This window comes from Triturus cristatus, chromosome 9 (assembly GCF_964204655.1).
Source record: "Triturus cristatus chromosome 9, aTriCri1.1, whole genome shotgun sequence".
NCBI lineage: Eukaryota > Metazoa > Chordata > Amphibia > Caudata > Salamandridae > Triturus > Triturus cristatus.
Window position 1 is genome coordinate 433590167 of NC_140592.1, and position 23588 is coordinate 433613754.

General features: G+C 43.1%; 1 protein-coding gene across 3 annotated transcripts in view; it reads right to left on the reverse strand.

Annotated features, from left to right (window-relative positions):
• The window catches only part of LOC146798100 (cytochrome P450 2G1-like), a 437543-nt gene that overhangs the window by 29260 nt on the left and 384695 nt on the right, over positions 1-23588 (reverse strand). For 2 of the 3 annotated variants that reach the window (XM_085625318.1, XM_085625319.1), the window contains exon 9: positions 22114-22255. The exons of the other annotated variant lie outside the window; for it this stretch is intronic. In XM_085625318.1, the coding sequence (XP_085481444.1) occupies positions 22114-22255 (142 nt within the window). The remainder of the gene's footprint in view (positions 1-22113; positions 22256-23588) is intronic. 3 annotated transcript variants of the gene reach the window in all.

The window sequence follows — 23588 nt, forward strand, 5'->3', positions numbered from 1 at the left end:
GTTTTCATTAAAACACAGTTGCTTAGGTTTCCCTACAAAACACAACTCCACACAGAACCTTTCCAGAGGAAAACAGTCAATGCAATCCCATGGAGAAAAATGAGGTTATCTGTTTGCAGGTAAGCAATCAGTCTTTGGGGTTGAGGTTCTGAGGTTAGAACAAGGGTTCCCCCTGGGTCAAGGATGCACTCAAAAAATCACACTCAGCGGCACTAGGGCAGCCAAGTGCAGAGTGTTGTGGCCCAATGTTAGCCTATGGGGCTAGGGGGCCACAGGGTTGAGGGAACATAGCTCCTAGGGTTATACTCAGGGCAAAGGGGGATCCAAGTTAGCATGCAGGGTGCACCTACAGTAGCACAGGAACAGCCAGGTACAAGGTACTCAATCAGCATCTTGTGCCCCATCGTTTTCAATGGGAGATCTCAGGTCAGAACAAACACTGCAGGTTCGGAGTAAGGTGGCTTCCTGGAGGTGACCATCAGTTGGAGAGGTAAGTTGGGATGCTGGGGGTTGCCTGGATGCCATTGGTTGAGCCACCCAAGACCATGGGGAGTCAGGTGCAGGGGTGTCTTTGGACATTGGGTTTCCTTACCAGCTCCGGTTGTGGTCGGTGGGACCCTCCAGATAGAGTCTGCAGGCGACATTGGGAGTCTTGAGGTAGGTCAGGAATCACCATATCCCAGGTCAGGATCACTGGGGGGACCTCTTCATGGTGTTGGGAAACTCAAACTCGGGCCGTGGGCGTCGGGTGGAGACTGGTGCAGACTCTTGGATTTGGCCAGAGCCAGAGTCTGTTTCTTGAGCAAGTTCAGTGCTCATGGGAGACAGAGTCTTTGTAGGGAAGGCAGGGCAGGTCATCTGGGTTCTGGAGGCTGCTGGCTACAGGAGATGCTGGGATCCCACCGGAGCAGGTCGAAGTCAGGACAGGCCGGTAGAGCTGGGGTCAAGTCAGTTGGTATCCTCCTCTTCTTCCTTCAGCATGGCTCTTTGGTCCTTCTTCTTCGGGTTTGCCCCTGAATACAATATGTATGAGTGTTTCAGGTTGGGAACAATGGGTCCCTCATTGTGGTGGGTACACCCCCTATTATGCCACCCTCCAGTGGGAGTGCGGTAAAAGCCTCACTCTGGTTGGCTGGGTATCCCCACCTGAGGGTTGGGGTTGGCAAAGGTGGGCACACCTTTACTCCTAACTTAGTTTTCCCAACAAAATCCTTCCCCCAAAGTGGGGGTTAGAACTGGTGGGGGCAAGTTTGCTGGGCACAGCAAACAGCTGGGTAAGCTTACAAAGGCGGCAAGCCTTCGAAGCTTCCTCTTCGTGGACCCTGCCCATCCTGGGGAGAAGACCTGCCACCTCTGCCCAGGATTTGCTCTGTTTCAGGACGCCAAGAGTGGGAGGCTCTTGACTCAGGGGCCCAGAAACATGCCTGGGTTAGCAACTGGACAGCAGCCACTCAGCCAGGACACTAGAGTTAGTTCCTTTTTCAGGAGGCAACTCTAAGATGCCCTCTGGGTGCATTTGGCATTAAATCCTACACTGGCATCAGTGTGGGTTTAATGTGCTGAGAGGTTTGATATCACATTTCTCAGAATTCAGTAAATCCATTATGGTGCTATGGAGTTTGTAATGACAAATTATAAGACCATGTACTCTTTATGGCTTTACTGCACTTACAATGCCTAAGAATGGACTTAGACACTGTACGGGTATAGGGCTCATGCACCTGTACTCTCACCAGTGGTATAGTGCACCCAGCTGGAGGGGTGTCTTACTTATACCATAGGAAGTGGGTTATAGGCATGGCATACAGGCATGTGTGCCATGTCGACTCTTCACTTTTCTCTGTACCAAAAACACGCAGCCTGCTAGGGCAGTGTGTGTGTGTTAATGTACAGGGCCTCTAAGGGTGGCACAATAGGTATTGTTTTCCTTAGAGGCCTTCCCTGGTCACAGTGCCCTTGGTACCCATGGTACCTTTTACAAGGGACTTACATGTGGCCAAAGAGTTGCCAATGGGGGTTGTTAAGGTACAGTTTTAGGGAACAAACATAGGCCCTGGGTACCTAGTTAGCAGGAACCCAGGGCAAACTAAGTCAAAGAGCATCAACATCAGGCACAAAGTGGGGGGCAACCATGCAAAAATGTGCACTTTACCACAGTACTGGCAAACTGGACATACTTCTTTGCATAAGGGACACCCATGGAAAAATGCTGGCACTGCCAATTCAAACACTGACTTTGAAAACTAAAGTCCCCTGTCACCCAGTGCTGTAATTGTTTTCCTTGACCCTGAAAGCTGTATTGTGAAATGTTTGACACCAGTGACTGCCCATTATCAAATATTTTAAACATCATTATTTTGAAGGGTGTGGCTATAGCTTGCTAATAAACAACTATTCAAACAGACACAAAAGCAGATAATAAGAAAAGTAATGTTATGCTTGCTTTTAAAAGTTCTTGGCTTTCATGTTCTCTGTGGTAAGCATGGTGGTGTTTAGTGCAACCACTTTTCTACACTGCATTATAAAGGCAGATAACTGGAGTTGGTAATATGTGAAAGCATCTTTGTGCATATTTTTTGCATTGCATTTTGTTGTGATGGTGATTGGTTATAATATGTTTTTGCTATTGTTCTTTTACGCTGCCTTATTATATTATTGTGTGGTTTTGTTGTGTTGCACTGTAGTTGTGTTGCATTATGGTTTGACTGTTTTCTGTCCTGGTATATTTTCGTTGTGTTATGTTTATTTGTGTATGTTAGGATTTTTATGTTCTGTTATTTACTTTAGATATGTGAACAAATACTGCTACATTCTCAATCCAATAACAACACACAGGACCTGACCTTTATGTCCAATTATGGAACAAGGGTAAAAAGCGAGAACAAACATAACGGTTCCAAGAGACTCTTTTGTTATTCAGTCAATATAACTCTCTCTCTTGACACAAAAAACTATATGCTCTATTTATCCTCCAAAACAGGTATAGTATTCCATATATAAACCTAATTAGTGCAGACAGTGCAGTGCTCAAAGGTGCAGTGATGTGCAACATTTACAGTTATACATATATTGTAGAGCCTTGATATTATGAACATTGGGACCTTTGTGGTTCTCAGAGGACTTCAAACAGAAATTAAACACACTGCTGGGAGGTGTTAACGTGTGGTTATTACAATCATGATGTAATATGTACTGTTAAGGAGTTGTGTGAATGTCTGCTGAATAATCGAGAAGTCTGTTGCTGAGATCCGTGTGTGATATGTTTCATTTACGTGCTCCGGGCTGGAAAGGATGTGACATACACAGGCAAGACGTCTGAAAGTTCCAAAAAAAGCAACAGTTCCAAATGTATTCACTGATTACTGCATTCAACTGATTGAATAACAGACAATCTCTATTTAAAATGTTGATGTTTCTGTAATATTTTGTGAGTTTTGCCCTGCAGGGGTTTGCGGGGGCCTTTGTTATGCCACTGAGCCAGAGTGAAACGTTTGAAGATAATAAAAGCCTCATTGAGAAGTTTACTCATCATTGGCCAGAAACCTGCTCGTAAGGCTGTGATAGAGGTAATGCGCCACCATTCAACACTGATCTATAAATCATACAGTACGACAACGTCAAAGAGAGTGATAGTTGAGTGCAAAGAAGCGCTTAAAGGAGAAAAATGTCTAACGCAAGGAAACGCTAAAGGCAGGATAAAACACATACAATGCAAAGAGACAAGAAGGATGAAGAACCCTTGCAAGAAACAAAGCCCTGACTTACCACTAAAGAAGAAGGTAGCGTCTCACTGCCAGAGAGTGGGTGCGACGACCCAGGTGATAGCATGTGGCTAGTGCTTGACGAAGGTGCCAGTAAAAGTGGGCAGCAGCAAAGGCTGCCAGAGTGAGCACCGCTATTGACTGCAGAAAGTTCCATAGGTTATGATGCTTCTGCATTCCTAAAACCGCATCGGCCTTCGATACTCCCAAAAAGCCAAATACTGGTGAGAGATAGACTGCCTGGATAAAAATGTTTGATGATTTCATTGATGCACTATTAGAAACAGACAACAAGAAGATTGTCAAGTACCTAAAAAATCTTGCCGGTGAAGGAGTAAAAACGGTAATAAAGAAATTGCCTTGAACTAACGAAGTCACATACCAACAAATTAAAGAAGCATTACATCTAAAGTTCAATCCAGTGCCAAATGTTGATTACGAGAGATATTTTCAGTCAGGAATGACAGAAAGCTGGTGAAACAATCAACAGATATGTTGAGTGACTTGATACGCTCATCAACATTGTAAGTTAAGTGAATTCAATGATGAAGACGATATACGTCACTGAGTCATCAATGGAAGTCTGTCAGATTCCTTCAGACAAAAAATGCTGGGAGAAACCCTTAGTCTGGAGGGAGTTCTCATGGCTGCCAGAGCTGAGGAGCGTGCTGATCTACAAGCTTCTGAGATGGAGGCCGGAGGTGCCCAAAGTGAGTCTGTCACGAAGATGAATAGTAAGCAGAAACACAAAGCTGAAGGACACAAAGTGATGTCTTCAAAGAAAAAGAAACTGTGCTTTAGATGTGGATTTTAGTTTCCATATGAAGGTACATGTCCTGCCATTGGACAAGTATGCAAGGAATGTGGGAAGGCGAACCATTTGGTAATGGTTTGCCAGGCTTAGCAAAAGCTAAGTGCCTCACAACGAGAAAGTAACAGAAGCAACGTTCTAGACACGCCCGCAAGGCTAAGAGGCAAGATCACTTGTAGTAACCATGAAACACAAAAGGACAAAAGTACAAGCACATATGCATGTGCTTCAAGGTACTGCGTCACATGCCTGTTTACTCAGTTTCAATACTGCTATGGGACTGATATCTGTGAACTACAACATGAATGCTCATCACAAAATAGTAAGTCAGTTTCCATCGCTGTTTCATGGATTAGGAAAACTTAAGACAATGAAAGTGCAACTGCATATCAATGAGAACATTTGTACTGTTGCTCAAAGATATTGACCAATTGCATTTCATCGACAATAAGCTGCTGAGAAAGAGTTTGAGCCATTACTAATGCATGATATCATTGAGCGATCAACTGGTCCCACTCCGTGGGTTTCGCCCATAGTGGTAGTGCCCAAAAAAAAACTGTTGTATTTTTCATTTAACAAAGGAGAGATGTAGTGTATGTGAGTTATCAATGATGGGAGGAGCCTTTTGGTTCCTGTTCAACTAGGTAGAACTGTGACATAAGTGTTCGGTGTGAGGAATAGAGTTGATGTTTAGAATGTGAAGTTCGCAGTTACACATAGTGGAATAAAGGCGTGTAATACCAAGCTTGTGTGGCGTATTCATTTATGAGTATCCAGGCTGGGGAGGACACTACAATTTCGACCCTACACACAATTTATGTGAGTCTCTTCAGGACACAATTGTGCTGTCTGGCACAACACCTACAAGCAGTGTACATCCTTCGTGTGCTGAGATGGTCGTTGTTAGTTGCCCGAGGGCATTATGATCTGAAATTCAGATCTCCCAGTGACTTGATTCCCAGCCAGATAGCAACCTCGAGTGCATCGGCTACATAGAGGAAAGATCTCCTTTCCTTGGTTTATGTTGTTAGTTGCCACCATGCAGCGACAAGTTTGGATCCAGAAGACAACTAACAACGACAACCACAGCACACGAATGATGTGCCAGATGGCACGTTTGTGCCCTAAAGAGACCTGTGTAAATTGTGTGTAGAGTCGAAACATCAACATTTTCTATAGTAATTGTTTATTATCCAATCAGTCAGTTATATTTTGTTTATATATGACATACAATACCTGTTTGGAGAATAAATGGAGCAAATTGTTTTTTTGTGTGGAGAGGGAGAGTTGTATTCACTTTGGACCATATGTAGGTAGCCTCACATTTACCGATTCATAAATACCGAATTTTACCGATTCGGTATTTATGAATCGGTAAATGTGATGTAGGTAATGATTCGGTAAAGTTTACCGAATCGGAAAAATTTGGTAATTATGAATCGGTATTTACCGATTCGGTAATGAGGCATACCTTCCCATTGATTCCTATGGGCCTGGAGGCCCATAGGATTCAATGGGAAGGTATGCCTCATTACCGATTCGGTAAATACCGATTCGGTAATGGGGGGAGCATATACAAGGGTGGCAGGGTGTCACATTGACACCCTGTTGCACCCCTGAATCTTGCATGTGTGCATATGTGGCGCACATACATGCCCTAAGGGCATGTATGTCTGCCACATGGCACTCTTGCATCTGCAAAATATTGCTGTTTGCAAGGTATTCGTTATTTATCACCAACCTGTATTTGGTGGTAAATAACGAATTCTTAATACTAATTTTCACTCTTTAGAGTGCTCCCTACATTGCATTTCTGTATTCGGTATTTACCGAATCGGTATTTTACCGATTTCTTAATTTCCGATTCGGTAAATACGGAATCCAGAAAATCAGCCCCCTACATCGCAAATGCCTAAATACCGGTCGGTAACGGGATATTTACCGAATTTCGGCCGTTACCGACCGGTATTTGGCTTCCTACATGAGGCCCTTAGTAACAAATCAGTCCCACAAAACCATTGTTTGTTCAAATATTTCCAACCAAAAGCAGCACATTCCTTTAACATTCAAATCACAATCAACAATTTACCACTGCCTATGGTGGTGAAATACTGATGCCCCACATTTTCCACTATTTGAGTCATATTTTGACCAAACCTTTACTTCAGGTGTCCATGTTATGAGATACAGCTCCAGTAGTCAAACCACTTCCATAGTTAAGGTTACAAAGTATCCCAGTGGTAAACAAAGCAGCATGTCGTTTCTGCACAGCTTGACATGTTCTAGTCTTTAAGAGGTCATTGACTGGTTTACATCTGGGTGACGAGTTACAATAGGCATTGACAAAATCAGTAGATCTGGCTCTTTATTTATATACATAGAGATAAAGGCATGAATTCAAATTGAGGCAACATATATGAAGAGAAGAATGTAGATATAATTGCAACAGGAAAAGCTTATATTGTTAAAGGTTTTCAATACCCAAAGTTTTTTAACTTAAATGAAAAGAGGTAGACACACTTACAAAAAGAGGTAAAAGTAAACATTTATCAGTAAACATTCCAGTGCTTGAATGTAGTGTTATAAATTCATTTTTTGTAAGGGTTACATCCAGATTATTCTATTGTACAGCTCTCCTGTTTTTAGTAATATACTTTATAATCTTTACTTACACAATGGAGCCAGAATGCAGTAGGTAGCTTTTGGAAAGTGGGTTATTGGTAGGGGCAAATGTAGATCTGCCACTGGCAATATGGCCACTAACACCATGAAGGGTCAGTATAGGTCTTAGAAAACTATTCCTATGCTCAACCCTTGGTAACATGGCTGTAAGCAGACAGGCTTAACTTCAAAGACAGGTATGTCAAGCATTTGGTGTCATTGAAATGACACCAAAACAACAAAAATCCAATGTAGGGAACCAGAGACATGAATTTTCAAAGAGTTAATAAAATATAGCACTTAGAAGATTATATTGTGATACCTGCTCGCGATAGACCGGGGGAAAGTCAAAGTTTCAGGCCAACCGCGATGGAGCCCTTGGCGGCTACAGCTTGCGGTAGGTCCCGATCTCAGTTTCTACTTTCACACTTAGAAACTTTATGGAGCTTTTCTCCTCGAGGCCCCTCGAAGCTCCCAGCCAGTCCATATTCGGTGAGGGTTCGCCGGCTTGACTTGTGACGGGGTCCCGATCAACTTCCCAGGAGCGGACGTAGAACATTTTTTAAGATCGCTTCAGCGGGACAACCCAGGAATCCAGGCCGACACGCGATGGAAGGCAGGCGGCTTGGCGTTCGCGGTTGCTCCTGGTCACCTTTACTACGAGCGGACTTAGAAACTTTTCTGGAGCTTTTTCTCGCGGGGTCTCTCGATGCTCCTCATGTAGCTGGATCTGGTGAGGGTTTGCTGGCTTCAGTTTTCTTCTAGTCCCAGTCAAACTCTGGAAGTTGGACCGATGGAGCTTTTAGTGGGATGAACCTTTTATGGCTTGGCCGGCTCGTGGTTGAAGGCAGGCGGCCTGGCTGGCCAGGTTAAGTTGGCCCCTCTATGGAGCTTTTTTTTCAAAGTTGCTCCAAACTTCTTGAACTTCTTCCTGAAGTTCCTCAAAGGGTCCCAAAGTGTCTCAAACTCACTCCAAGGGTCTGGAAGCTCCAAGATGGTCCTTGAAAGTTGATGACTTCAGTTCCCACAATCCACTGGTACAAACCCCTTACGAATCCACTGGTAGTTCTCCAATGTGTAGATTTAGTTGGTGATGTTCCAGATGAGCTCTTTTAACCTGTAGCTTTCAGGGAGTCCACTCTTTAGTTCTTTTTCAGCAAGATAATCCACAGGGCTGTAATTTCAGATAGTGTAGTCTTCAGAGGTCAGGCCTTAGAAATCTTTGCACAGCAAAACTTCTCAACAGGGCACTTCTTGCTTCAGTAAGTTTCAAGCAGCAGATCTGGAGGGCCCTGCCCCTCTCAGATACTTATTCCAAGTTCTCTGGGTCAATCAGGAGGTCACTTCTGACCAATGGGAGCAGGGTAACTCCTTCAAGATATGACCACATCCTGTAGAGTGTGGCATTATTTTGTCCCAGAGTGCATCAAATCTTCTAAATCCATAATGGCTGATTTTCCAGCAAGGAGGTAAGAGCTGGCTAAACATACCCCTAGGACGGCTAATTTACTTAGACTCTCCCCCCTGCATCTGCTCATACCTTCCTTAATCCTACCATCTGTCTAAGGTGGGAAGTTCAGAGTTGTAAATGACACTGTTCTCTGCTCTCCTCTTTGAAGAACATAGTTTACGACTCCTCCCACTGGCCTGGCATTCCTATGGAACAGCACACTGCCCTGCCAGCAGAGCTGGTTAACCCCAGAGGCTCTTTATCACCTCCACAAGGCAGCCTGGCTAATCCACTTAACTCTGACCAATCAGGGCAGACCACTGGAAGGCTGAATTTGGACTTACAAACAAGAAAGTCTTATAACTTCTTGTATGTACAATTTAGGAGAAATTCAACAATATGATATTGTTGGATTTATTAATACCAATCTGGGAAATATTTGAATGGCATTTCTAGCCATCTCCTATCAATAATTATTAATCAATAACTTCCTACCATGTTAACCTATGTAACAGGGGATTTGCAATGGGAAAAATGACTTGGGCCATTTTTCCAGCACCAAGACTTACAACAACATATTTTATAAGTGCTTGTCTTATATCTACAGGGCCCCCACCCCATGTGCAACTAGGGGAGACTTTAGGGGTTCTGAATCTGTAGAAATATTGCAGATCCTCCCTCCACAGTGCTCCTAGCCTCAAAGTTAAATTTGAGCAGCACTTTACTACAATGTGGGCAGTGAAATATGGAATTTCACTTCACCCAGGCATATAAAATCTCATTTTATAAGGGTGTACCTTCTAAATACCTGAACCCCACCCCTGGGATACCCATGGGAGACCCTGGGGGTCCCTAATATGCCAAAACATTGTAGGTTATCCATTTTTAAGTACCCCAAACACCAAAGTCGAGTTTGGGCACAATGTACATTTTAAAAGCAGTCCTGGCACCCAGGGCTGTTTTTAAACTGACCTCAGGCTTCAGCAGTGCACACATGCAAATGCAGAAAAAGGCTGCTGGCCTCTAAACTGCCATGCCCCAGGGTACTGGGGACTTTAAGGTAGTTTCAATCCCCCTGCCCTATTATATACTAGGGGTCTATAGGGTAGGTCATGCCAATCACAGGGATACCCCACCATACCAGTGTGTATGTAGGTGTTTTAACTGTATTCTAATCTGTCTCTTTCAGCATAGCACTGGCCCTTGGCCTGGTTAGGCAGAGCCCAGGGTCAGTCAGAGTCAGTTACCACCAGTTTCAGTCAGCAAAACATTGGGGGGTGCCCAAGGCACAGGATGACTTTGCAACAGTAAAAACAACAGTTGATGGACAGAATGCAGAACAATGTCATACATTCACCCCAGTACAGAGATCTGGGCCTAAATCCATTGTTTTTTTGCTCACCATGCCGTTCCAGTTTGAACCCAGCCATATGCAAATCAGTCTTGGCCCTGTGCCTCATGGGCACAGTCCAGCCCGTACTGCCAAGCCAGGTCCTCCCTGGACTGGAAACAAGCATCCTAGGACTGGTTTCAGGATTTCACCCCTCTTCAGCCAGGATAGCTTGATTCCAGTGGCATGGAGGCATGGAGAGCACGGGACCCACGTCGGGCATACCCTTCCCACTCGGGGTGACAGATGCAAAAACAACTGTTGATGGACAGAATGCAGAACAATGTCATACATTCACCCCAGTACAGAGATCTGGGCCTAAATCCATAGTTTCTTTGCTCACCATACCGTTCCAGTTTGAACCCAGCCATATGCAAATCAGTCTTGACCTTGTGCCTCATGGGTACAGTCCAGCTTGAACTGCCAAGCTAGGTCCTCCCTGGACTGGAAACAAGCATCCTAGGACCGGTTTCGGGTTTCACCCCTCTTCAGCCAGGATAGCTTGATTCCAGTGGCATGGAGAGCACGGGACCCACGTCTGGGCATACCCTTCCCACTCGGGGTGACAAATGCAAAAACAACAGTTGATGGACAGAATGCAGAACAATGTCATACATTCACCCCAGTACAGAGATCTGGGCCTAAATCCATCGTTTTTTTGCTCACCATGCCGTTCCAGTTTGAACCCAGCCATATGCAAATCAGTCTTGACCCTGTGCCTCATGGGTACAGTCCAGCCTGATCTGCCAAGCCAGGTCCTCCCTGGACTGGAAACAAGCATCCTAGGACCGGTTTCGGGGTTTCACCCTTCTTCAGCCGGGATAGCTTGATTCTAGTGGCATGGAGAGCACGGGACCCACGTCTGTGCACACCCTTCCAACTCGGGGTGACAAATGCAAAAACAACATTTGATGGACAGAATGCAGAACAATGTCATACATTCACCCCAGTACAGAGATCTGGGCCTAAATCCATCGTTTTTTTGTTCCCCATGCCATTCCAGTTTGAACCCAGCCATATGCAAATCAGTCTTGACCCTGTGCCTCATGGGTACAGTCCAGCCCGAACTGCCAAGCCAGGTCCTCCCTGGACTGGAAACAAGCATCCTAGGACCGGTTTCAGCGTTTCACCCCTCTTCAGCCAGGATAGCTTGATTCCAGTGACATGGAGAGCACTGGACCCACGTCTGGGCATACCCTTCCCACTCGGGGTGACAAATGCAAAAACAACAGTTGATGGACAGAATGCAGAACAATGTCATACATTCACCCTATATCAGAGATCTGGGCCTAAATCCATCGTTTTTTTGCTCACCATGCCGTTCCAGGTTGAACCCAGCCACTTTGCAACAGTAACAGCATTCCAAATTTCTCTAAGACAAAGTGCAGGCACTTGGTAGGTAGCACCAGTGTAAGGTTCTCAAATACAGCAGGTGCATTCACCATAATGCCAGAGGTAGTTTGGCCTTAATGACAGCGCAGGAAGTGGCATCATATTGCCTTTGACGCTGAAGATTTCTAGAAGGGGAGGTCATTTGACCTTAATCCTGAGAACATCACAATAATTAACATCCCTGAATTTCCATAATTACTGCATCAATAAAATGAAAATACAACACAAACAAATGTTTGTTTTAGGTACCACCTATATTTTGGTGCTGACACAATCTCCGGAAGTTATCTCTAGCATGTCAGGGCCAGTACTTTATCATAGTTGCCCCCCTCCCATATCTCACATTTGGACTCTTATACCCCAGGCATTACTACAATGTTCTAGCGCAGATTTTTTCAAGGGTGCACCATTTGTTAAAAACAGTATTTCACCATGAGCTAATTATCCCAAGGTTTATAATATGCCAGTAAAAGTATTTTATCAAAGGTGTCTGTAGTGGTCAGAATTGCTTGCAGTATACCGGCAGATGTTTTTTGCCATGGATGCCTCTCTAAGTGAAGAATTTCTTTGGTATGCCTGGACAAATACAACTCACAAGCATAACACTACTGTCCCAGTCTCCCTCATTTGCATTCACTCACTCACACTCATTCTCGCGCGTTGACACTTGCTCTCATTCATTTGCACTCATTTATTCTCACTTTTCTTGCACTCCTTAGTTTCTTTCATTTCTACTCAGTCACCCATTCTTGTTCTGATTTATTTATAATAACACTCTCTTTTACTCTCAATCCCTTATTCTAAGTCACTCTCACTTATTTTACCTCACTGACACACGTGAATTCTCACTCAGAATCTCTAAAATTCCCTCACATGTATTCTTGCTAATATATTCTCACTCACCTGCAGTCACTCTAACTCTCTCTCACTCATACTCACTATCAGTCAGTGACTCTCAAACACACACACACATGCCGACACACACAGACACAAATTCCTACACATACTCAAGTTTTCGCTCTCATGGTCACACTCTCTTACCCAAAATCACATACACAACCTACATTTAAAAGCATTTAATTACCTCACCTGCCAGTGTAGGTCCATTTTTTTAAACATGCAAAAATGAAGCCTGGCACCATGCCACCTGTGTTCTTGGCACTGAATGTTCAATCTCTGAGGTCAGTCAAGGCTGGACAGGAAACCAAAAGCAGGTCTGGCAAATGGAAATGATGACATACGAGCCACCATACTGTGTGCGCAGTGAGTTATCTCGACAACTACAAGAGGAGCTTAGGGAGCGTTCTTACCAAAGAAATTTTCAAAACAAAAATGTGGAAAATTATGCATTATACCACACCTGTTTCATCATACGCTAATGTCCTCATCTCCTTTTCCGATCATTCCGCTTTGCTCTCTCATCCATTTTTTAAATCCTCACATCCCTTCCCTAACCATAATTAATACCTCTATTTCTTCATCTCTCAGCCTTTCTTTCTTCTTCTTTCTCCTTCGTACTATAACTTTCTTGTTTCTACTTCCAACTTCACCATTCTCTCTCTCAGCATCCGTGCCATTGCTCCCATCACTTTCTCTCCTCATTCCCTATTATTTTTAGTCCTTTTCACCATCATTCCTTTTCTCTCTTTCGCACAGTTGCTCTTTCACCACCCTTTCTCTTTCGTTCCCTGGATACCTTTCTCCTCTTCCTCATGTCACGTCTCTTCTCGTCTCCTTTTCTTATCTTATTTCAGCTTTGCCTTTTACTTTCTGTTCCTGTCTCCCATTAATTCTTTCTAAACCATTAAAAGCACAAACAATTAGAAACAGAGGTAATGCCTGTCAGACCTGCTCTCCAGTAAGGAAGGGTGGATTTGATGGCCATGTAGAGTTTGACAATATGAACAAGCTGGACATGGGATGGCAATAATTGGCATAAGAGGAATGGTATTGGAAAACGCAAGGGTAAATCTGGAGACAACTTAAAATTGGTAAGTAAATAACGTCAAAGGATAGAGAGGTGAGCCATTATACCTGTTGCAAATTTTTAAGGGCAGCCAGGAACATATAAGACAAGTTGTGCTTTCCAAATGGAAACAGCAACTTGAAACCAATACATTTCATCATTAACAAAAACAAGTTGCATAGGAAACAAGTTTTGAAGTGTGACTGGATTCAAATGGATATTCCTCAGTAGATCACTAACTATCAAAATCCGTGTACCAGCAACTCTACATTGAACATCATCTGTGGCATAACATGCAGAAAATGTTGATGCAAGGGATATAAAAGTTGACTGCAACAACTGGTGTTTATTTAGATTTAGCAGACACAGTCAATATTGTCCCAATGTGCTTTACTTTCTTGAGGGCTTACAATTGCATATGCTTCCTAAAGACTGTGCTTTCAATAAACAGGTGGTACCCGAGCTGCTAGGGAATGGCCTTTCCTAAATCTGTCAACAATGCAGATATCTAATGGCGCACTATTGTATTTGCATACAATGATGATACATTTTCCACAGACATACCTCAGACTTGTCTTACAATGCTCCTGCAACTTTAATAAATTGGTCTCTAACTACAATTGTCCCCTTTGTTATTAAAGGAGCAGCAAATGTACCTGCTTTCAGCTTTTATACATTCAGCTGGACTGTGTCTGAACTTGTTAGCAATTATGATATATTATAATGGGACTGAGCCTTCAATTGTGTGCTTCATTTCTTCTGCACAGCACATGAACATCTTAGCAGAATTGTTAAACTTGTAATTGATAGTGTATGCCTCTATGAAAATGCTTTTGATATCAGTACGTATCGAACATGCTAAAGAGCGGACGAGCAAGCCAACAGAGTCACATGTGAAGCCCACATCCAGCAACAGGGGAATACTTTCCAATATTCAGTGTTAAAAAAGGTATCATATTCCACATTTGAAACTGTCAGGGCCAGTAGTAATAAACCAGTGTGGGCACCATCTTTCCCTGGCATATATTTTCTCAATATGGCAAAAATCATAATCCTTATTTGCTGGTGCCAGAATTGTTTACTTGGTGTTCACAAACACTGTTTCAATGTCTGCTAATGATGAATAAATAAAATAAAAATATTCACTAATGCTTATATTTTAAAAATTAGCAAAAAGGTATAACCATCAGTTCTCTTCATCAAAAGCATTGCCCAACTGTGCTGGCTACAGTCAGCCATACTCTTCTAACATCTTTTTATGTTGTTGAGGTTTCACAGTGTACATATATAATGTCTCCTTTCTTTCCCTGTCAGTTCAAGTCACCCAGAGCCCCACTCTCGCCTTTACCTGAGCTACCCTTATGTTCAGGTCTGCCAGGGTATTTGTGTGCCATCTGTCCAAAGAAGCTGTTTTGGCTGCGTTCTATTGGGGCTCTGACAGGAGTGTAAAAGCATTGGCAAAGCCAATAGGTCTTGCCTATTCATTGCTTTGGCAATGTGTTTTATCATGTTGTACAACAGCATGCCTGCTGTTCATCATGGCTAAATGTTAGTGGTGTGGAGCCTCCTAGAGTAGAGTAGGGGGAGTAGAGGGTCATAGACTGGATGTGTTGGAGTAAATTGTTGTCGAGTTGAATAGGGGAGTAGAGTGTCATAGAGTTCAGTAGAGGGGAATAGAGTTCAGTGGCACAGAGTGCCATAGAGTGCAGTGTCATTTAATGCAGTGTCGTAAAGTGGAGTGATGTAATGTGCCGTAAAGTAAAATGGGGTGGAATAGGGAGGAGTGGGTTGGAGTCTATTGAGGTGGTGGTGTGGATTGAATTGGAGTCGATTGGGGTGGATTGGGGAAGGGTGTGTTGGATTTAGTGGGGTGGAGTGGAGTAGGTGGACCGGATGTGGTGTATTGAATTTAATTAGGGTAGATTGAAATGGGGTGAGGTAGATTGGATTGGGGTGGGTGGATTGAATTAGTGTAGGGTGGTTGAATTAGAGTGCAGTGGAGGGGTGGATTGGGCTGGACTGGATGGTACCGTGGGGTGGGATGGGTTGGAGTGGGGTGGATTGAAGTATGGTGGGCAGGATGGATTGAATTGGGTGTAATGGACCCCAATGGGGTGTGGTGGATTGGATTGAGGTAGAGTGGTGTGAATTGGAGTAGAGTGGGGTGGGATGGGATGGACTGCAGTAGAGTGGGCTGGATTGGTATGGGGTGCATTAGATTGGAGTGGGGTGGATTGTATTGGGGTGGGGCGGAATGGAGTGGGTTGGATTGGAGTGGGGTGGATTGGATTGGATTAGAGAGGGGTGGAATGGAGTGGAGTGGGATTGAATGAAGTGGGGTGAATTGGAGTAGGCTTGATTGGAATGGGCCCAGACGTCATATCCATCCCAGACAGACCTCACAAGGAGCTGCACAATATCACCTATTGATGCACAAGGGAATTTCTATCAAAGTTTCCAGTTCCACTCTGGCACTTGGGGAAATTCACAAGGTGAGGAATACACAGTCAGTCTCTAGGAGAAATAATAGCCATGTATGAACAATACAGCATGGGAGCATCACTCAATGATATACAATGGTACTAAACCCTTCCTCTGTCATAATTTCACATTACGAGTATAGTCGAATGGCAGAGACCATGTGGCAAATCTGTCCAGGGGCCACCATAATCTCAGGTTGTCTCTTTTATGTGCACCATGTGCTCACGGAAGAGCTCCAAAAAATCACTGGGCCTCGTCCTTGCTGGTTGGAGGGATACATATAATTCTGCCTTACTGCTGCATGGTGAACAAGTCTCTGAGCCTGGGCATTTTGATTTTTAGCCAAACCCTCTAGCCCATGCATAGCAATTAAAAACTATAGTACCACTAGTTTTCTGGAGAATTGTGGAATATCAGCAACAAAACTCATCAATAATGGAAGTGGCAAGCACAACAAATGGCCATTGGTTATGTCATTGATTACTTCTGGGACCTCAACCCAAAACTCATGTATTAGAGTGCAAAACCATGCAGGGTGTACAAATTAGGGTGGGCTGGAGGAGTATTTAGAGCAGCTGGAGGTTTGTGTTGGGTCAGTTCTGTGCAGGAGTTGGGACCTACAGTACAATCAGTTCAGAAAATGGAAGTGTGGAAATCTGTGTCTTAGATTGTTGGGCATTCGCTTACTCTGCTCTCAGCAAATTCTCCACATTTTTACACTTTACTGGCACTCTCAAAAATGCCTCCCAGTATGTCCTAGTAGTGTGCCCTGTCACATGGAGTAAGTCAATGTTCATCTTATAAAGACAAATATCCTTTACCACACAGATCTCTTTATCATCAATGCCTTTACCACACATGGCAAGTAAGAGGGAGGTAACTGTAAATTTAGAGTATAGGGGTGGCAGCGGTAAAGGGAGGTAAGGGTAATTCTTTGGGTTTAGGGGCAGGCAGTGTTAAAGGGAGGTAAGGGTCATTTTAGGGATTAGGAGGCAGCAGTGGTAAAGGGAGGTAAGGGTAATTTTATGGGTTAGGTTTTGGTGATGGTAAAGGGGGTTAAGGGTAAATTTAGGATTTAGTGGTGGACAGTGGTAAAGGGAGGTAAAGTTAACCTTAGGATTATGGGGTGGGTATTGATAAAGGGTGGTTAGGAGTAAAATAAAAGCAAGACAGTTTGGGGGATTCTCCCCCAAAAATGAAAAAAAGAATGAATGAAATATGAACTTAAAATTCTATATATATTTTATATAGAGGTTCTACTTGCCTACCTGCCTTACATATAATTACCATGAATGGTAAAAGCTGCATGCATGACAAAGGCTTGCATGGGAAAGACAGCATTGTAATGTTTTGGTGAAGCTTGACAATAAGTACATCTGTGTCAGTGGAAAGATTGATGCGTGGCATAGTCTGTAATAGGCAAATGAATTGAAAGCATTGACTTCGCCAAGTACTTGGATTTATTTCAGGGAGATAAACCAGTCATCAGTGAACTACTGTTGGTGCTTCACAATGCCCAGTCTAGTGAGAGTCAGTCAGACTGATTTGTAAGCATTCGAGGGAAGTACCAAGTTACTAGCCAAGGGCTTTTAGGGGAAGTGGGCCTGGTGCAGACCGGCGAGCCTGGCTAGTGATGGTAGAGCTCAGTGTGTATACCTGATTGTTTTAACATATTTACCAGACTGGAGTATTTTAAGGGCCAAGATAGTGGTTAGTAAGCTCAATTCTATTTAATCCATTTCAGTATACGCAGTGTTGTGCTATGTGAGTTTACCGATTTAATGGCATAATGTGCTTATGCTGCCAGTGTCTTTCAGGGGCCAGAACTGCCAGACTACCACCCAGTGTCTTTCCACCCCAAACAAGTCTTGTGAGCTGGTCCATAATTATGAAACAAGTCACTTACCCAGGGGAATTGGGGTGTTTACAAAGAGATATAGTATTATAGGCAGTATAAGCATCTTGATTAGGGCAATCCTGCCCACCATGTGAAAAGGAAGCAGAACCCAGCACTCTATACAGGCCGCCACTTTGTCTATTTCTGGCTGATAGTTATCCATCAGGATAGATTAACGCTCTTGGCTACTGTAAATACCCAGGTAGTGGACAGAGTCCTTTCTCCATCTCAGGGGAAATTATTGGTTTGGTCTTTAAGTGCTTTCATTTACGGGGACAACTCGGACTTTTCCCAAATAATTTGAAGACCCGAGTAACCACAATGATAACAGGAACCTTTGCGTCAGAAATGTAATACCTCTATGACTATGGTGGTCTCGAAGCATGAAGGCCGAGGGTTCTATAGCCAGGGCACGGTGCAATCCTGATTTATGGAGTGATCACCATTAACCCGCTCTGTAGCTGGTTTCTCTGTGAACAATAATTGGAACGATCACATGAAGTATTGCCCAAGATGCATCCTATGCAGAACAGTAAACAAAAACGGCCATTCAAGGGAGTCAAAGGATTTCTTCGTATCCAGGAATACTGAGACCACCCAAGAATCTGGCAAAAAATGATGGAGCATTACCAGAAGTGTTTCAAGGTTGTACCTAACTGGTATAAAAGCATATTGTCCCAGCAACACTAGCCTGGTCATCAATGTATTAAATGTGTTGCCCAAAACAATGGTCTTGTTAGCTAATAACCAGAAGTCTATCTGGGAGTCCATATGATGTGCTCAAGAGTGGAATGAGTATGTTCTGCAGTCATCTCTAACCTCATGCCAGACATTCCTCAAGCTGTCAGACTTGATAGCTGATGAAGCACTCGCACAGCAAAAGGGTCAGGGGCAAAAGTCAAGGGAATATTCAGGTAGATGGCTTCTACCCACTCTTTTCACAGGGTGGACGCCATGTCCTCTGCCAAGAAGTTGAGCTCCACAGAAATATGCTGAACTTGCCACGGTGTGATTTTCAGACACCAGGACATATTCAGCAGCACCTGCACATTACCTGCTTTCATCCCAAGTGGCAAAGTGCAAGCGAAAGTGCCTTGTTATTTTAAATTCCAGCTGAGCCCAAAACAAAGGCCGAGGTTAAGGGGGCCATCAGAACTCCTTTTGTTTGAGTATCTTGGCTAGGAGCTAATTGGAACCTCGCACTCAACTGCAAATACAATGAAGGTGAAACAAAGGCTCACAGCTATCACTCCACAGGTACTTAAGAGACTTTGTTCAGTACCTCTGTATAGGACATATATATGCACCTTAAAAATGCTAGATGTGTTGGTCTGTCCCAGTATTTACACAAACAACAATTTAATACCACTATTTTATTTTATTTATTTTATAGTGCTACTCATTCCAATCCAGAGTGTTGGGGCACGGTACATTCATGTACAAATTACACATTGACAATGAATCATATGTGTTTTAATCAATGTACAGGATGTGTTGCATACAACAGTGAGTGTTACAATGTGTAGGAGTCACGTATCCTTCATAGCTCACTGTGCTATTTTAGAAGGATTGCAATTTATGAACTAGTAAGTAACAAAAAGATCTCTGTGTTAAAAGTAGTAACCTACTTACATATCTACATAAAATAAAAATCTGGCAATTGTGTGTCCCATGCTATGCTTTGAAGGAGACATAGTTTACCCTCTATGCTGCTTTGATTCGCAACTGACATTAGACAAAATACAGATCTCTCCAGCAAGTGCATTAACCTCCAGAGTTGTCTTACCATTATTAGTATTTCCTGATTCTACTGGGCATACAAATTTGGCAGAGCTCTGGGGCCCGTAGATGTTTGTGCACTCTCTACAACAATGATTTTGGAGAAATTGTATTTCCCAGCACTTGTCTGAGAAACTGCTCCTCGAATATCTTCATCCTCCACACATCCGTGGACTCCTTCAACCCAACCAATGGAAGAATATTAGGCCTGGAACATGACTCAAGCACTTCATTTTTTGCCACTAGTTTAGTCATTACAGCAGTCAGATTAGCATCAGCCTCTTCCAGGTTGTTCATCGACATCTTCCACTGCAGAGATCCTATGCTTTGCCTCATCCAGCTGACTCCCGTGCTTATCCATTTTCTCCTTCATTTGGTCAAGGTGCACTCTGAGATGATCTAGCTTGCCATCAATTTGCTGCAGGCTGAAGGTAATTTCTAGCAACAGACAGAGGGTTCCCTTACCTTTTTCACATACAGGGCCCCTTGTCTCCTTCTCAAAGGAGTCAGTCCCACCTCCAGCTGGGGCTTAGCTGGGTATGGTGCATCAGATTCAATCTTCATCTGCTTAGGGTCCATTTTCCCCATGACTAGAGTCTGGATAGTCAAGCTTAGTAGGATTGGTTCTTGCTGCCAAGGGCAAGGGAGCTGACTGGGATGGAGGTCTTGCCTGCAATCGGTATCACAGGCTTTGGTACCTGGAAGGCTGGTCAGCTGTACACTGCTATGCAGTAAACACCCAACCAGTGGCGGCAATGTACCCATGCAATGTGGAATACCCCTAACAGGAGATAGCAGTTCACTTGTGTGGATTTCTATGTGGCAGGTGGCTCAGTATTCCAACACAGAGGGATATCAGGATAGCAGCATGGGAGTCCTAGAGCTCCATTTGCAGTCTAATGGAGGGGACAATAGATGTTCATGAGGCTGAGATAATATTTAGCCCTCCCACCCAGAAGAGGGCACTCACTAGCATCACTACTAACTCAAAATTCAAAATTGAGCCAGCAGATCCAATTGCTGCAGTGGCCCACTCCTGTGGTCTCAGGGATTCCGACTGGCAGCTGGGCCCAGTCTACTGTGCCTCAATTTAGCTGGGAAGTAAGCAGAAGCTACCCCAAAAGGACCAGAACGCTGCCACCCCATGAGGGCCAGCGTGCTGTCAGCCTCAATCTGGGTGATGTGAAAGAAGAGCACTGTGAGCCACTGCAGGCTGCCAGCATGCAAGCGCGGAATTCACCAGGCAGTGCCCATGCTGTGTGCCACAGGATGTGGGATGTGCAGGGGTCAACAGAGTGTTCAAGAGCAAAGAATCAGTTCATCATGAATATAAGAGCTCTTGGTTCGTGTTCTTCCCAGTGTCTCTCTCTACCAAAAGCAAATTCAGTCATTTTTGCAACATTTTGTAAGGTCAGGGTCTAGAGCTTCCATACAAGGTGGGCTTCTCAGATGGTGGTTGGCCACACTACACCTTTTTAATTTTCCAAAAGCTGACTTTCTTTTACCTTATAGATAACATCTAGGATGGAATTATGCCATAACTACAGAAGATCCCTTTATAGGCAATACTTTCTAGCTCCTTCTGTTTGGAAACCTACAGACATGAGGTTGCCTAACTCTACTAGTGTTCCCTATATTCGTTTTCCTGACAGGAATTTCAAAGCAAGGGGGCTTGCAAGGTTCATGAAGGTATCAGAGAATATTTTGTTTTTACCTGAAGAGGAGGAGCTTCAGTGATTACATAATTTTGAAGGAGAAAGGGAGAGATGATAAAGATAAGAGGAGCTGCGGCCAGGATAGATGTGTGTCTCTGAATAAGACACGGTTATTAGGCAGCGCTCTTTAGTTTAGGTTGATGCAGGTTCCTGTTTAAGCACATCTGCCAAACTCAGAGACCCTGCTAACATGACAGGGAACATTTTGACAAAAGGGCATCCATCTGAAGTAGAGGCACTTTTGGCAAACTGAAAATGTAATCAACATTTCTTTTGGGAATGGGTTTATTTCTGCAAAAGAAAAACAAATTTATTGTTGCCTTTTGATTTTTGCAACTCCTATGCTTGGTCAGTTTCACAGCACAAGGAAAAATAGTAATAAATCCCACACTAAAGATGGTGGGTTTTCCAATCATGGAAATATTGTCTGCCCACTCACCTTCAAGTATAGTGAGGGATCAGAAAGTTTGGCAGGGTGAGAGAACCACCAATTATAAATGGTTCCCTTCTTTTTACCAAACTCTAAATCATCCTCTTTGAGGCTGTTAGAGGTCCATCCAAAATCTTGAACTTTTCAGTACAATGGCAGACACTAAAAAAATCACTTCAATATTATCGTCTTAACTTGACCCTGTCAGGAAAATAATCTATCCTCAGACACAGCTTTTAGTATTTCCATCTGCCATGATAAACTACTGGTAGTGCCAAATCATATGAATTTAAAACTTCAAATGTCAGGACCAGTGTAGTGGTGAAATGTACTAATGTGCAATAAATGCCATTGGCTGGGAATACAGCTTTGATCTGTACCTGTGGAAAACGGCATGAAAGCATCATTCTTCTTGAAACTACCATCATCATTCAAGAAGTTATGAGGGTCGAATTCTTCTGGGTTACTGAATTTTTCCGGATCCCACAATACAGTACCGAGCATGAAGAACACATCAGTTCCCTGCAAAAGCAACAAAACGTAGAAACAAGACACTATGAATACAGGCAACTAGAGTGTTATTCAGTAAAATAATCCATGAGAACTGCATTATGTTAAGGATCAATCTAAAAAGAAAAAAAAGAAACTTTACACACTTATAGAAACAACCAACAGATGTAAACATGTTCTCTAAATTGAACAATAATATCTGTTTCCACTTACCAGGGTGAATGTATTGTTTAGAGTAGCTGATTGAGAAATAGTTCTAGGGATTATCACGACAAAGGCTTAGCTGTACCTGCATAATTTCTTTTTAAATGTCTAGATTGCCTAGTTGTTGCATCACACAAATATATTTATTAAAAATGCTGTTGTTGCTCAGGAAAATGTCTAGTGAATGAGTGAAAGGCCTGGAAAACTATAAGCATGCCTTTTGATTCCAGTGTTGCAGAGCACCATACTAGGGTAATGTAGCAAACATTTCAGCATGATGGGACTCAGATACAGGCCATTCATTTTGTAGGTTGAGCACATTTGTAGTTTTCATGATTATATCCATGCAGTAGCAATGATAACATGAAAACTGTTGTTATTGCTCAGCTGTTGTTCAAATTCAGGCAGCTCTTTTACGTTACACTGGGGCTTGCAGTTGAAGATTTGACCACTGAAATAATTTATCAGAAGCTAATAGCAGTGCATAAGCACCCAATAGTTCAATGGAACACAATCCTCTGCAGTAGGACGGGAGGGCCTCCCATTGCCTAATTATATGGAATAAAATATCTATGGGCATTAAAATTAAAATGTTAGAAACTCCCACTGGATTTATTCGATCTTATTAGGGGTCTCAAATATCCTCTAGTCCAGTTTTTAATACGCATGGCTTGTAAGGAACCGCTGTGTCTCACTGAGCATTAACTGATCATGGACCAATCCATTTTTTAAACAATTTTAAGATTAATATTGTTATTTATTTTTAAGTAGATTTTATGCATAATTATACATTGTATATATTATGATGACTATTTTAAGTGTTTTTAGGGATTATTTTTCCCCAAAAAAACTGCTACTGCCAGTGGCAAAGAATCCTAGAATGCCCCATTAATTTTCTGCATCATGCACCAGAAAGTGTAAATCAAAAACAATTCCACAAATTGCTATGCTTTATCATTTAGAGATTATGGGGCATATCATCAAGGACCGGCGATAATTATCGCTAAGCGCACTTAGCGCTAGGATAATTATCGACGGGTAACGTGGAATTGTATCGCTGAGATAGCGTGCTATTTGCAGCGCTTATCTCAAAAGCGATAAAATTCCACGCGCTAACTGCCAAATGTGAGATTATCGCTGG